Source organism: Ictalurus furcatus, chromosome 10 (assembly GCF_023375685.1).
Source record: "Ictalurus furcatus strain D&B chromosome 10, Billie_1.0, whole genome shotgun sequence".
NCBI lineage: Eukaryota > Metazoa > Chordata > Actinopteri > Siluriformes > Ictaluridae > Ictalurus > Ictalurus furcatus.
In genome coordinates, this window is record NC_071264.1 from 17,255,827 (window position 1) to 17,270,188 (window position 14,362).

At 36.7% G+C, this 14,362-nt stretch overlaps 1 protein-coding gene across 3 annotated transcripts in view; it reads left to right on the forward strand.

The window, feature by feature from the left end:
- Positions 1-14,362, forward strand: part of gpc5b (glypican 5b) — a 64,941-nt gene that overhangs the window by 37,617 nt on the left and 12,962 nt on the right. For all 3 annotated transcript variants that reach the window (XM_053634520.1, XM_053634521.1, XM_053634519.1), the window contains one exon: positions 8,413-8,551. In XM_053634520.1, the coding sequence (XP_053490495.1) occupies positions 8,413-8,551 (139 nt within the window). The remainder of the gene's footprint in view (positions 1-8,412; positions 8,552-14,362) is intronic.

The window sequence follows — 14,362 nt, forward strand, 5'->3', positions numbered from 1 at the left end:
CCTTCTGACCAATAAGAGTCAAGAATCTTACAGTTACACCCCTCTGGTTCCATGCCCTCTAGATAAAACTATTTATTGGATATACACTGAGTTAACAGTTTATTAGATACACCTATGCTCTGTGTTGACAGGAGATAGGTGTATCTAATAAACTGCCATCTCAGTGTCTTAGTATGTCATATGTACGTTATAGCCTGTGGGCTTCAGAATAATGGAAATTGTGCAGCCCTACATGATGCATTTAAGGGAAACCTAAACATTTTGGCTTTGGAAAACGTATGAAGATGAACAAGATAAACACTTAATAAAATGTTCCCTTTTCTTAGGAATCATACTGAGTCACTAAAGAGGATTTCATTAGTTATGTAATTATGGGTTTGTCATGAACAAACCATGTTTTATCTTCTGTGGTTTTGTTGGGCCTTTAATCTTTGTTGAGCTTTGAAGGTTTTTTTTTGTTTTTACTTTTTAGTCTATGGAACAGTTTTGAGCATTGTGCCAACTGTCTTGTACACTTAGTGGTCTGGTCACATGAAGCACACATCCATGAACTCTCATCCTGACTCCTGAATCACGTTCCTCACGTGTCTGAAAGTGAATTACGCAAAGGGCCGGTTCACACATTGCACCAATATGTGTTGAGAAACAAGCATTTTTACTGCTCATTCCCAAGAGCAAATCCTTTTTGGAGTGCACAGGAAATGTCTACACCAAATTACCATTATTTTTATCTCACTGCAATGAGTGGAGAATATGATGTAACTGTAATTTTTGCACATGTCAAGTTATTTATGAAGCCTCCTACTAAAAAGGCAAATTAAGAGACCTGTGTCTCCTCCTTTATAGATTTCTCAAAAACCTTTAATAGGGGAGATGATTTATTCTTGTGACTTATTCATACTGTGTCCTGTTGATCTCAACTGGAGGTGTAGGTTCACACATTCTCTCCTAGATGATTTGTAACTGGTGATCTCTTGCACAGCCATTGCTGTGTGCTGCATGTGAATGTACGCTGGCCATTGCTGGCTGTGGGAAGAAAGCTGAATAATTTGACAGTCATTCCCAAGGCCATTCCACACAAGTCTCCCACACATTTCATCTGTTAGTCTCACAACACTGAGGCACTTACTTTTCTCTATAAATACGCAGGCTTCTCTCTAGTGTGCGTGTGTATGTGTATATGCAGCAGTAATATTAAAATCACCTGCTTAATATTGTGTAAGTCCCCCTTGCTCTGACCCATTGGATCGGACTTGTTTGTCCAAAACATCCAACAGATGCTCTATCAGATTGAGATCTGGGGAATTTGGAGGAAAAGTCAACACTCAGAACTCTTTGGCATGTTCGTCAAACCATTTCTGAACAATTTGTGCAGTGTGGCAGGGCACATTATCCTGCTGAGAGAGGCCACTGCCATTAGGGAATACTGTTATGTATTATCTACTGTTATTCACTTCACCTGTCAGTGGTTTTAACATTATGGCTGATTGGTGTATGTAGTTTAATGCTTTCTATAATTATTGCAAAATACATATTTCAATGCTGTCCATTTTCTCTCAATTTCCCTCTCTTTCTCACACATACACGTGCACACACACACACACACACACACACACACACACACACACACACACACACACACACAAGCTAAAAACAGTATTGCTTTCCTCCTTTGAGTTATGTTGTATAACCTTTGTCAAGATGAAGCACCCACAGCAGTGGTGCGGTATTATTGGAGGTTTAAGTATAAGGCCTGCATGTTCAGACACAGTGAGCGATATGTCTAGCCTGTTGTTTGGCCTTCTCTAAATGAGCCTCCATGCTGATCTCCTCAACTGCCAGAGTTGTGGCAAAGCCCAATTGATGAGGTTAGGCTTTCCAAATGGGTCTGTTGTCAAGGAGACGAAATTCTGCAAGAAAAACCTTTCACGTCCTGCATGCTGTCATATCGATCTGTGAATGTGAGAAAGGTGTCCAAAAAGTCAGTGGCTCACAGACAAACACATTGCCCCTTGGTTCCTTCAACACAAACAACGCACAAGTCTGGCTCTTAGACAGACTGAAATGTGAATGTAAAGAATGAACAGATTAAAAAAAAAAGCACAGCATTCCTCACATTCAATGAGAACTGGAGAAGTCTGGTGAATCTTTTTGAGTTGAAGTGAACTCTGACTCATTTGTTGTAGGCAGATACTGTATGTCATTATGAGTGAATCCTAAGCATTAAAAGAAGAGTTAGAACTCATTATAACAAGTCACAGTCATTTATGCAAATGTTTAAATCAGTACTGCTGAATTCTCTAATCTGATTTGTCAGAAGGTGTTAATTAATTTAAAATCATTATAATTCAGTTCTAATATGTTAAATATTCTATAGTAACAGCTATAGGACTATGGCGGATGCTCACATAATCTAAAAAGTGTTGTTTTACAAAGAAAAACACATAATCATTGATATGGTGAAGTTATCTGTAAGTAGACAATTATTTAACATTTATGGAAGGAGTCTCCAGTGTCAGTGCTTCAGGACAGAGGAGTTTGCACTTTATAGTTTCTTGGTAACAAGACAACTTCAACAGAGAGAAAAAAAGAGAGGCTGGCAAGGGACTGTTTATCGCTGTTATAATATAAGTGATAACAGGAACTAACTTGTTTTGCAGATGTTCCAAAACATTAAATGTTAACTATAACTAAACTATAACTAAACTATAACTGAATAAAAGTATGTCATTCTTTTATAAATAAAATTTTTAATTCTTGGCAAATTGCTGTAGTATAGGAGGAATCAAACACTTTGGGATGTGCTGTTATAGGAATATAATCAACTTTGGGGTGGTAACAATAACTCCACTTCATGACATGGTCTTTAGTATGTTTCGTATTTAGTAACATATAGTGTACGTTCACTGATTTACTTTGCAATTTTTTTTCCACAATTAATCCTTTTTGATCTTTAACAGATTTAACACATGGATTTTTAAAAGTTATTTTGAACCAACATCGCACAAAGTCCTTACAATATATCAATTTGGAAAGGGCTAGAAAATTTTTTCTAAAGGTTGCAGATTCCTCTAAATCACAGTGAGCGCCATTAGGTCCAAATGAGAACACCGGGGGCAGGGATGAATCTTCCCAGAAGTTACCAGTCTACCAACATTTATCCAAGGGCAAAGTAAAAACTCATGCAGGAGACCATAAAAGAGCCCAAAGATTGTCCAAAGAAGTACAGGGCTCTGTAGCCTCAGCTAGGGTCACTATTTAAGACTTCACATTAAGAAAAGACTGGGTAAATATGGCATTCATGGGAGAGTAGCAATGCAGAAACCTATGGTCTCTCAAAGAGAAACATACATGTTTGTGTCACATTTGGGAAAAGAAAGTACTGAGTGATCCCCAGGCATTTTTGGCATTTATGGACAGCATTTCAGAATAGGAAAATCACATCATGGTGGTGGCAGAGTAACAGTGTGGAGATTTGGATAATTGCCATTATTGAAGGAACCATGCATTTTCTCCACAAGAACATAATTACAGAATGTTCAGACATCTGCCTGTGAACTGAAGATGAAATAGAATTGGGATATGAAGCAAAAATGTTCAATGACAGAAAAGAGTCTGAATGTCTGCAAAAAAAAAAAAGGTTTGGAAGGGTCCAGTGTCGTGATATTATCTCAGCAGGGACTTGAAATAACCAGTTCATTCTTTAAAACCTACCAACACTTCTGACTTAAAGCAGCAAAGGCAGATTAAAATTCGTTCTCAGTAATATGAAGGGTTGATTTTACAATTATATGAAGCTGGCCGCAGTTATTACTAGCAAAAATGGTCAGATATTTACATTTAAGATGACACTTAATTTTTCACATTAGTAACACCAGTTTTCAATATATTTGTTCATTAAACAAATTAAAGGCTTTTAATATATTTTAAAATGTGTTATATGAGTACTTAGATTCTGTTATGACATTTGTTATGCATTTTATTAATTATGAAAGGGAAAAATACTTTTTTATAACACTGAACATACTAAATAAACAGTGTTATGTTTTATACCATGGCACTGTTGAATTCTCAATTCTGATTGGACAGAAGGTGTTGATTTAAAAAAAACAAAAAACAATAGATTGTTCTAATACATTATCTTTTCTATAAGGAGATGTTTATTTAGCATTTCTGGAAGGAGTCTCCAGTGTCACTGCTTTGTAGCATTTCTTATTAACTTCAAGAGAGAGAGAAAAAGGCTAGTGAGGGATTGACTGCTTATAGCTGCTATAACATAAGTGATAACAGGAACCAACTTGTTTCACAAATGTTCCACAACAGTAAATAATTTTTTATCATTTTTTAATTATTGGGAAACAATCAACTCTAACATGCCCAGTCATGTTTAATTCCTTTCTACATGACATTTGAAAATTTGTAACAACTCAAGCAAATCAATTTGTATGAAAACGTACAAGTCTTAAAATCAGGATTGGAGTAGTTCTAGTTTAGAACCTTTTCTTTGATTTATCAAAATTTGACAAAATCCAACCACATCATCCTCATTTGTTCTAATTCATAGAAATTTCTCATGAGATAACGTTAAACTTTTTTACATATTTGTGTAAACCAAGTCACATTTTAAAAGGGTCCTTTTTAGGGTTTTTTCGCTTTCTAACAGGGTTCTATACGGAACCCTTCCTGATTGGGAAACTGTCTGTTTAGGGTTCTGCATAAGACTTTAGAGGGTCCGACAGATGGACAAAACAAAGAATCTTCAATGGTTCTAAATTCAACAATTTTATCTAAGAGTATAGTGTTAAAAGTTGTGTAGATCACAATATGGGTATGAACTCATAATCAATTAAAATGTCGTGTTAAAACAGACTCTGAAAGCTTTCTAAAGCTTACTAAGGCTGAATTAAGAACAGTAAGTACACATGAACTTACCACATGAATTTTCCAACTAGATTCTATGTAGAATAAGTTCCAAGGGGAACGTTCCCTTTAGAAAATGTTTTATTTAGAACCTTGTTGAACCAAGAATCTGTGGGAAAGTGGATTTCAGCTGGCATGGCTTTCATAAATTGTTTTTAGTCAGCATAAATCTTATAGGAATTTGACAAAGAACCATTTGGAGCAGAAACCTATGTTTATCTCTTTTAAGAGAACTCTTTAAGTAGACATGGTTCCATCTAGAGCTGTTGACCAACCAGAGAACCCTTAAAGGTACTGTTTTTTTCCAAACACATCAAACATTTCTCATTGCCACTATGCCCAAATACTGTATATACCTTAGAGAACTGAAATACAGAGTTGAAGTGGCCGTGTAATTGAATGATAAATGAGTTTGTACAAAGCAGAATATAGTTGGTATTTCGGAGAAACAGGTGAAATGCCGTCTCTAGCAGAGACAACAACCTGACATGGCAAGTAATTGATTACATGCCAGTTAATTAACAAAACCTCTGGGGAAGACGGATGCAATGGCATGTTGCTAAATGAAGTTCTTTTAGAAGGGCATTTGGGAAGAAACCTTGGATGTGAACTTGTGTAATGAAATACAGGTAGTGAGCAGGGATGGGATGAGTCTGTCTGTTGTTCTGTGTGTTCTTCCTGCACTTCTCATACAGGGCTGTATTCAGATTTGAGTTACACACTTCTAGTGAAGAGTTAATATCAAGTTGTGGGCACAGTTGACTGTCAGTGCGTGATATAAAAAAATAAAATGCAAAATAAAAGGATGTGCTGGAGCCAGTTCTCTATTCTATAAGCTGCCAATAATGACGGTGGTAGCCATATTGTTAAAATAAACCACATTTCCAGTAATTAGTGTGATCATTACAGCTAGAACTATTCATGCAGCAATTTATTGGCAATATACTAGACTCAGATGTTTATTTCAATGCTTCCCATTTTCTCGTTTGTATATAATCATATATACATCATATTTGTATTTTTGACATTTTCCTTAAATTGTCTCTTGTTTTTATGTTACATCATAATACATTTGAGAAGAAAGGGGGGGAAATGCTATTTCCAACTTCAGTCCACATTTTCTCTCAGATTTTTTTAGGCCCAAAGGCAAGCGCTAGTATTAAGTGTAAAGTGTAAATTCTAGTATAAAGTGGTCATAAAAATGCTACTGAAAAAACTCATCTTAGACATTTCTTCTAAAGAAAAATCTGGCAACTTTAGCGGTGTGAAGTAAATGCTGGTGATTTTAATAGTCTGAATGGGGCGCACAGAAAATTTACTTAAGCATCTGCGTAACCCAACTCTGAATACGAGGGACTTTTCCTGAATATAGCCTTAAAAATGAACAGATTCTTACTAGAGTAAGGATTCATTTTTAGACAATGTATTTTTATATTTCTCATATCCGTGCCCTGTGTTTATGCAGTATTCATCATCTTGCCACTGCTGCATATGTTGAGAATTTTCCTGCTATAAAAGTTTTTTTTAGGCTTTACGCCTGAGCAAGTCCATGTGCTATTCTGCATGCCATATACCCTTTGTTGTTGCCTTGGCTGGTATTATAAGCTATGATCTGTGACTCCTGCCCTGGAAGCCTTTGTTGGAGCAGTTATTTGGACTGCGTGGGTGGGTTTGCTTTACTTACCTGCTTCAAAAAGATTTGCTTGGCTGAATTTTTCCTTTAGTTCAGTTTCTGTCAGGTGGCTGCGAAATGAAGGCTGTTATTGTGTGGAAAAGAAATGGGTTTTAAAGGTTTGTATTGGAATACTGTTTTTTTTTTAGCACTAAAGATTCATTTGCAGTAGACTGTTGGACACAAGCCAAGAATAAATCAATACACTGAACTTGAGGTAGTCCACCTTTAGTGGACGTTAAAGGTTACTTGGTCATTAGCTTTTTCAAATCCAAAAACATACAATATCCATTGCCATCTACTGAGGACTAAATAAAAGTTTTATATCTTATTTGAGAAAACATTATTTGTGAAATTCTACTCCATCAACTCCAGCCAGAGAATGTGAGGCCCATTAAGAACAGACAGTTTTTTAAACAAACTAAAGACAGAAGATGGAATTAGTTTTTATTAAGTTTTTAATACTCTTTGAAGAAGGGCGTGGGTTTTCCTGTTGTAAGGATAAATCAGTATAAAAATATCAACAATGCCTTGTAAGATTTATTCCATATTTAATCCCACCAAACAGTTTCTACTGTGTATAGTTAAAGTGGATGGGAAAAACCTGAATGTGTCATCAGGGTCTGAGTTTAATGAGTTTGCATGTTGACAATATTTGTTTCCTTTGTGCTTGGCAAATGTCCCACAGATTCTTTCATAACTAGGTCATGTAGCTTTTTGTTTTGAGAACATACATCCTTTTTTCCCCAAATGTGACGCTACCAATAGTGTATGAGAGACATATCAGATATCACAAGGCTTCAGAGATTCTTGATTATATAAAATACAAATTCACACACATTGGGCCTCTTTTATTTGCATAAATTTGTATGTAAATGTTTTCATATACCAAACTGAACAAAAAATTCCTGCCAGATTTACAAACTTTTAATTAACTCTGATGTTCATTGTACACTTAGTGAAACCCACAAAACTGCATAAAAGGCAGAGCTATCAGAAAACCACAAACTGCAAAAGAGCACCTCTTAAGTGCTCTCTGGATGGAAAGTCAATCACAGCAACACTAGCCAATTGTGGTTATCTGTGAGCTCATGTATGTGGAATAGGTTAGAGAGCATTTTCTTCCCAGTGTGTTACATTGCCCTGTGATGCAGGATGAGCAGCAGTTTGAAAATATGCGGTTGGCTGGATTCATGTATCTTCATGTATCATGTATCATGGAAGCCTTCCCCGGTTGGTAGATGTTGTATGATAGGGGGACACCTGATTAGTTATTCTATGTCCAGTAAATTATGTCATAATACAATTTTAGGACATATCACAGGTATCTCAATACATTTTATAGCCTTTTAAAATTACAAATATAAGTTACAAATATTGAAAGCAGCTGATTAGTTAACATTTTGCACTGTTTATATTTTAATATTTGTTAGGTTTACAATCTGTAAAAAAAAAAAAAGAAATCAAACTCAGAATTTCCTTTTGATTGTTAAATAATTTATATTTGTTGTCATTAAACCAAAGTATCAACTATATAGTTTTATACTTTAGTCTATAGTTTGTAACAATGTAACACAACTGTTCTGGCAGTTTAACTAAATTATAGTGAATATATAACAAAATTTTGGAACAGCACTTAAGATGGTGAAGAATTCAACCAAGGGAAATGGTGAGGTGAAGTCAAGTACAGTGTATAGAAACCAGTGCTGGAAAGCAGGTCTCACTTGAATATATACTTCACACATAGCACATGGGGCAACACTATAGATAGAAAGGGTGCAGGATAAAATCTAGATTGTGATGATTTTGGTGTGTTACAGGATATGTGGGCTGAAACGGGACTGGATGATGATCAGCATAAACGCTTGAATGTGGACGGCGGCAGCGGAACCGAAACCAGTGGCGAATGTGATGATGAAGATGGGTGTGAAGGTTCAGGAGAGGATGAAGATGAAATAGGTGCATTTTGATTTTATCTCTATGGATGCAATTTTTTGTTGTTTTGCAGTATCAATATATACAGTTATATTATATTTTTTCCCGACTCAACTCATATAAACGTTATGAAGGTTAAGGTTAGGATTTGGGGCTGGGTTTGCATTCATAACTTTTCTTACAACCAAATGGCCCCAGTTCATTAGAATACAAACTTTTTCATCAGGTAGTTACATTTTACATTTACAGACTGAAAAGGTATGTGTGTAAAGATGCATAAGGGATGATGGATGTGCTTAAATGACGATGGAGTCATGTTTAGTCATCTGGAAATATGTTGTACACTGCTGTCAATTGGAAATCAATGACTTATTAAAAAAGAAAACATGGTTGATATTGATCTTCTAAAGGTCAGATTAGGCTGCCGGTCCTGTCCCTTTTCTTCAGTGCTGCCTTCAAAATTTTAAATCAAAATATGAGTTCTTGAGGTAAATGTTGCAGATAAATGTGCCTTGATGATGCGTTTCATACCTGTAAGTGCTTCAGAAATCATTTTGAAACCCGAGACTTGTTAAGGAATTTAGTGGTTGTTTTTCTCCTTGAAACAGTTTTACAAAGCTTAGGTCATAGACACTTGCTTACTTCTCTACCAGTTGGTTATATTATGCATGGTTTTATAATAGAAATCCTAGAATATTGCTTGAGACAGTCTCTGACTAGCGTTAATGTTGCAGTTGAAAACAAAGGCCGTTTCTCAATATGGAAAACAAAGGCCGTTTCTCAATATGCTTTCTTATGTGATCTTGCATCATTGTGAACTCGTTCTACATCATCATCCACCGCCAAAGCTCAATTACAATACTCAAGAACGCAAGTACCAGGGACGCATGAAATTACCCAGATTTGTTCTTGATATCGAGGATGCATCGGATGCAGACCTGAGCGTACCGAACCCGCTTGAAGTCCCAGAAGTCATTGCAGTAAAACAACAGCAGATGATGGAAGCCTGACCCATACCTGCAGTTTTAACATCTTTTTAACGACAGTAATCTAAATATAGCAAAATACGCATCCAAAAAGGATGATTTTGATATATGATTTAGATTGATATATACATATGAAGTTGTTGAAAATTCTAATTTATCCCTCAGAAGTATTAAAGTAAACTATGCTAGCTTCCATCCAGAGGAAACTCGTTAGCTTAGTTTTTAGTTAACGTGAGGTCGCAGGTGCAAAGAGAGAGCTTACTACATTAAAACATGCTTAATTAAATTTTGGTTAATCAGCCAGTTAATACTAAATATTTTAATCAGCTGAATTACTTGAGGGAGATGAGGACTCTGTCCCACTACTAGAAATGTGCTTGGACTGTCCATTGCACAGCAGGAAGCTCAAAACACATCTCAGTTGTCAAAAAGATGCATTCTTTGTCCTCCTGTCCTTCTGAGTTCGTTCTTTTAAGGTAGCCTGGTCCTTTGTTTGCGTTCTTATAATTGATAAACAGCCAAAGACTTTGGAATTATGACTTCACAAGTAGGAAATAGGAGGAGTGAGCATGTGTGTCAGCAGTATTATACAAACGGCTTGAGTTAAGGACATCTTTTGAAACCATTATAAGGGTGCTATTACACCTTTCTTTAGTCTCGTTATGTTTAGTTACACTGCAAAGTTAGATTACCTGCAATTAAATATTTTCAATTCAGCATGTTACAAATCTCCTTATATTCACTCTAACAAGACTAATTCTCCACCAGCACATGTCCTCCATATTCACTATTTTCTCACTTGCCTTAAAAATTGCAACCTGATTGGTCAGGAGGTAAAAACGTGCTTGGTGTTACTGAGTGCTTAAACCTATTTTCTCTGGAAACTGGGAACTTTGGATGCCCCGGTGAGACCAAAAAAATGCTGGCAGCAGCAGGATTTAAAGCATTACATTTAAAATGTGCACTGGCAGTTTAAGAAAAGCTAAGCTCCACATGTGCATTATTAAATTGTTAGGACTTCTCAAGACTGCAATAATGAAAACAATTACAATTTGAGACAAGAAACACATTTCCGTGGTGCTATATATTCCTTACAAGAGCTAAATCTGAAAGATGTTAGGTTTCCACTGTCATGCACTCTGTTCGGGCATTCAAAGGATTTTTCCCCTTCGAGCTCCCAAACTAGCACCGATCGAGGCCAAAAGAGGCTGTGGATGGAGACAGGTCAATATCTTAGCCAGCTGGCTCATCCTGATTCACGCTCAGATTTAAGAAGCAATCAGTAATCACTGAGACTGACATAGCACATTTTTAGCACATCAGCAAAAGATTTTGAACAATATATATATATATATATATATATACACACACACACACACACACACACACACACATACATATATATATATATATATATATATATATATATATATATATATATATATATATATATATATATATGTATGTATGTATGTATGTATGTATGTATGTGTGTGTGTGGGTGTGTTTGCTCTATCTGTACCAAGTTTTACAGGCGACTGTACTGATTAATGCAGTCGCCACTGAGGACCATGTGGAAAGAAGTGTCGTTGTGGTCTACTCAAAGTCGTGGAAAAACATGATCAGCAAGCAGTGAAGCCAGTAACCACTGTTAAAACCACATTCTAGCTCAACACAGAGCCTATGCTGGTTCAGGGACTCTGTGAACCAGCAACTCTTAGGAACCACCTCTGTAGAAAAAGATATCTGAAACATCACATAATCAGATGTGGGAGTTTACTAATGATGGCAGACATAACAACTGGGGGAGTTCCATCTCCGGATTTGAGAACATACAGTGTGTTTGTATTTTATTGAAAGTACATACAGTGTGTTTGAAATTTTGACTTCTTGCTTTTGTTTCTTTTCAAATTATTTTTCTGTTGATTTTGCTTCTTGAATTCCTGTTTTATTGTGGGACACACCCACATTTTACATATTGAACAATCATTTAACTTCATGATTGTAAAATACTTTCTTTCTTTTTTTAACCCAGAAAGCATGGAGGTATTTTTTTTTTGTCAGTGTTAGAATTCGCATTAGCAATATAGCTCCCAGGTTTGTTCTAATTATCAGTGAATTTTTTACTTCATCAACCCTTGATTCATTGCTATATTTGCAATAATAATTAAAAGCTTTTTGGTGATGCATTATTCACATCTGATTTTAATGGTGGTTATGCAAAAAAAATGGAATTGCTTAAGATTGACAAGCCACTGACCAAAGTATTGCTTCCATATACTTGTGGAGGATATTTTGGTGCTGGACCAACTGAACCAGTTCTGCCTTCCAAGATCTGGCTCTTTTGCAGAGAAAAGGTGTTAAATAGTTTGAGATTAGACACCTGGTTGATGGGAAAATATCTACCTGATTCTATTCAGACCCCGTTTTGGAAAAGGGTGATAATAGTTTTAGGTTCATGTGAAATCATGGAAACCTGAATATTCGTATGTTCTCTGAAATGTCCAGTCCCTTTACAGCAGGTTAGCCATGCCCAGTCCCTTTACAGCAGGTTAGCCATGCCCGGTCCCTTTACAGCAGGTTAGCCCTGCCCGGGCCCTTTACAGCAGGTTAACCATGGCCGGTCCCTTTACAGCAGGTTAGCCATGTCCGGTCCCTTTACAGCAGGTTAGCCAGGCCCGGTCCCTTTACAGCAGGTTAGCCATGCCCAGTCCCTTTACAGCAGGTTAGCCATGCCCAGTCACTTTACAGCAGGTTAGCCATGTCCAGTCCCTTTACAGCAGGTTAGCCATATCCAGTCCCTTTACAGCAGGTTGTTTCACATTCACTTAAACATCTTGTTTGTCAGGAAATAAAAATGTCTCTGCTTAAGCCTCTAAAGGACCCAAACAAAAGGCATGGCCAATGTTTATTTGTTCAGGCATCCTTGAGCATTTCAGTGCAAATGTAAAATATATTCAGCACATCTCAGTCCTGACTGCATCTTAAACAAGGCCCAATTCAGGGAATCATATGCACTGTTCTCAGTGTCATAATGCTAGCTAGCTAGCTTCTCCTTTGCTAATCTGTTTGCTAAATTTATAGCTAGTCATCAACAGTCAAATTAATATTTACCTATTTTTAAATTGTTTTAACAGTTCTGAACTAGCTAACTATGCTAGAAATGTATCATAATTTAGTAATAGTTTTAGTAGTAATGTTACAGTAGTTTGTAGTAATAGTTTTGCCTTGGAGTAACGTGTAATTAATTGTAAACTTGTCATTTAGGAAAAGGAGATGCCTTATTATTCAAAGACTTTTAATTGATTGACAAGAGGATGTTGTTGATTTAAAGTTGTAGGAGCCTGAGTAGCACATAGGGTCAGTTTCACCAGCAGGAGCAGCAAAGCTTTTGACACAGTCAGTTATGTTATTCATTTCTATGAGCTGATTATCTGAACCAAAGCATGTTGAGATCGTATTTGCTCTGGTCTGTTTTCCTGTCTCTCTATGCCATGTTCTGATAGTGACTGACAGAAACACACTTTGTTAGGTTTTGGTATGATTTTGTTTGTTCCTGCCTTGTGCAGGAAGAAATAAATGACAGAAAAACAACAAGAACAAAAAAGCAATCTGAAGAAAGACTTTTTGTCAATGTCAAATTTTCCAATTTATTCAATCCTCTAGCTGTAGATTGCATATGCTTGTGTTTTGACATGTGACCTGGGATTACGCATTGATTGTTTCAGCCTGCTCTCAGTGTCAATAATGCTAATATGCTTAAAAGCAAGAAATTCACTCACAAGCTCCCAAAGCTTTTTTCACATTCATTTTGCCAGAAGCTTCCACTGGCCTTTATAGCTGTTTGACCTTACAGTCAGTGGGGGTGAGAGTTGTGACCTACCCATAACCTTCCGGTGTGTTTTATTCCTGTCTTTGTCCCCTTACTTGTCCCTTTTTTTTACTCCCACAGACCCCTGACTCTGCAGTGCCCAAGGCGGATGTGGTATTTAGACTGTAACTTTATATATCCAGTTTATAGAAGCCGGGTCTGATAAGTAGTTGCTGAGACTGAAATCTAGAACCTGGTGTAATAAAATCTCCAAACAGGAGTGTGTGTCTGTGTCTGCGCATACACATCCTGATTTGCCGAATGACAGATGTCCTGGGCCAAAAGGATAGTACGTTAATTTTTATCAGCAAATTTCTTTTCTGTTCACTATTTCGGATGGACATGCTGTTAGGTACAAAGTATTTATTAGCCTTCTAATGAGCTTGTTTAATTACACTTATATACTGCACTTATGTAGCGCTTTTTAACCTTAAAGGTTTTACACTTTTTTACACCTTTACACTGTTTCTCATTCACCCATTCACACACACACACACACACACACACACACACACACACACACATCACACACACCAATGGCAGCAAAGCTTCCATGCAAGGCGCTAACCTGCCATCAGGAACAACTTGGGGTTCAGTGTCTTGCTCAAGGGCACTTCGGCATGTGGAGTCACATGGGCTGGGAATTGAACCCGCTCTACCACCTGAGCCAGAGTCACCCACGCTAATGTTTGCTAGCTTTATAGTTAACATTGTTACTTATAACTGTTAACAATAAATTGCTTAGCAAAATCAGGCTAATATTAGTAACGACAAAATATATAGTTCACCTATTCCTAACCAGCTTGGTATCAGACTTGGCTGCAGGTTTAAATACATGAACAATATTTCACCTAATGTTAGCTAGCTTGCTAGAAATTATGTAGTAATTTACCTTGCTAGCAATCTTAGGTATTATTGGCAATTACACAATAAAATATTATTTATATTGCTAGCAAACATGACTACGGGTTTTACTTG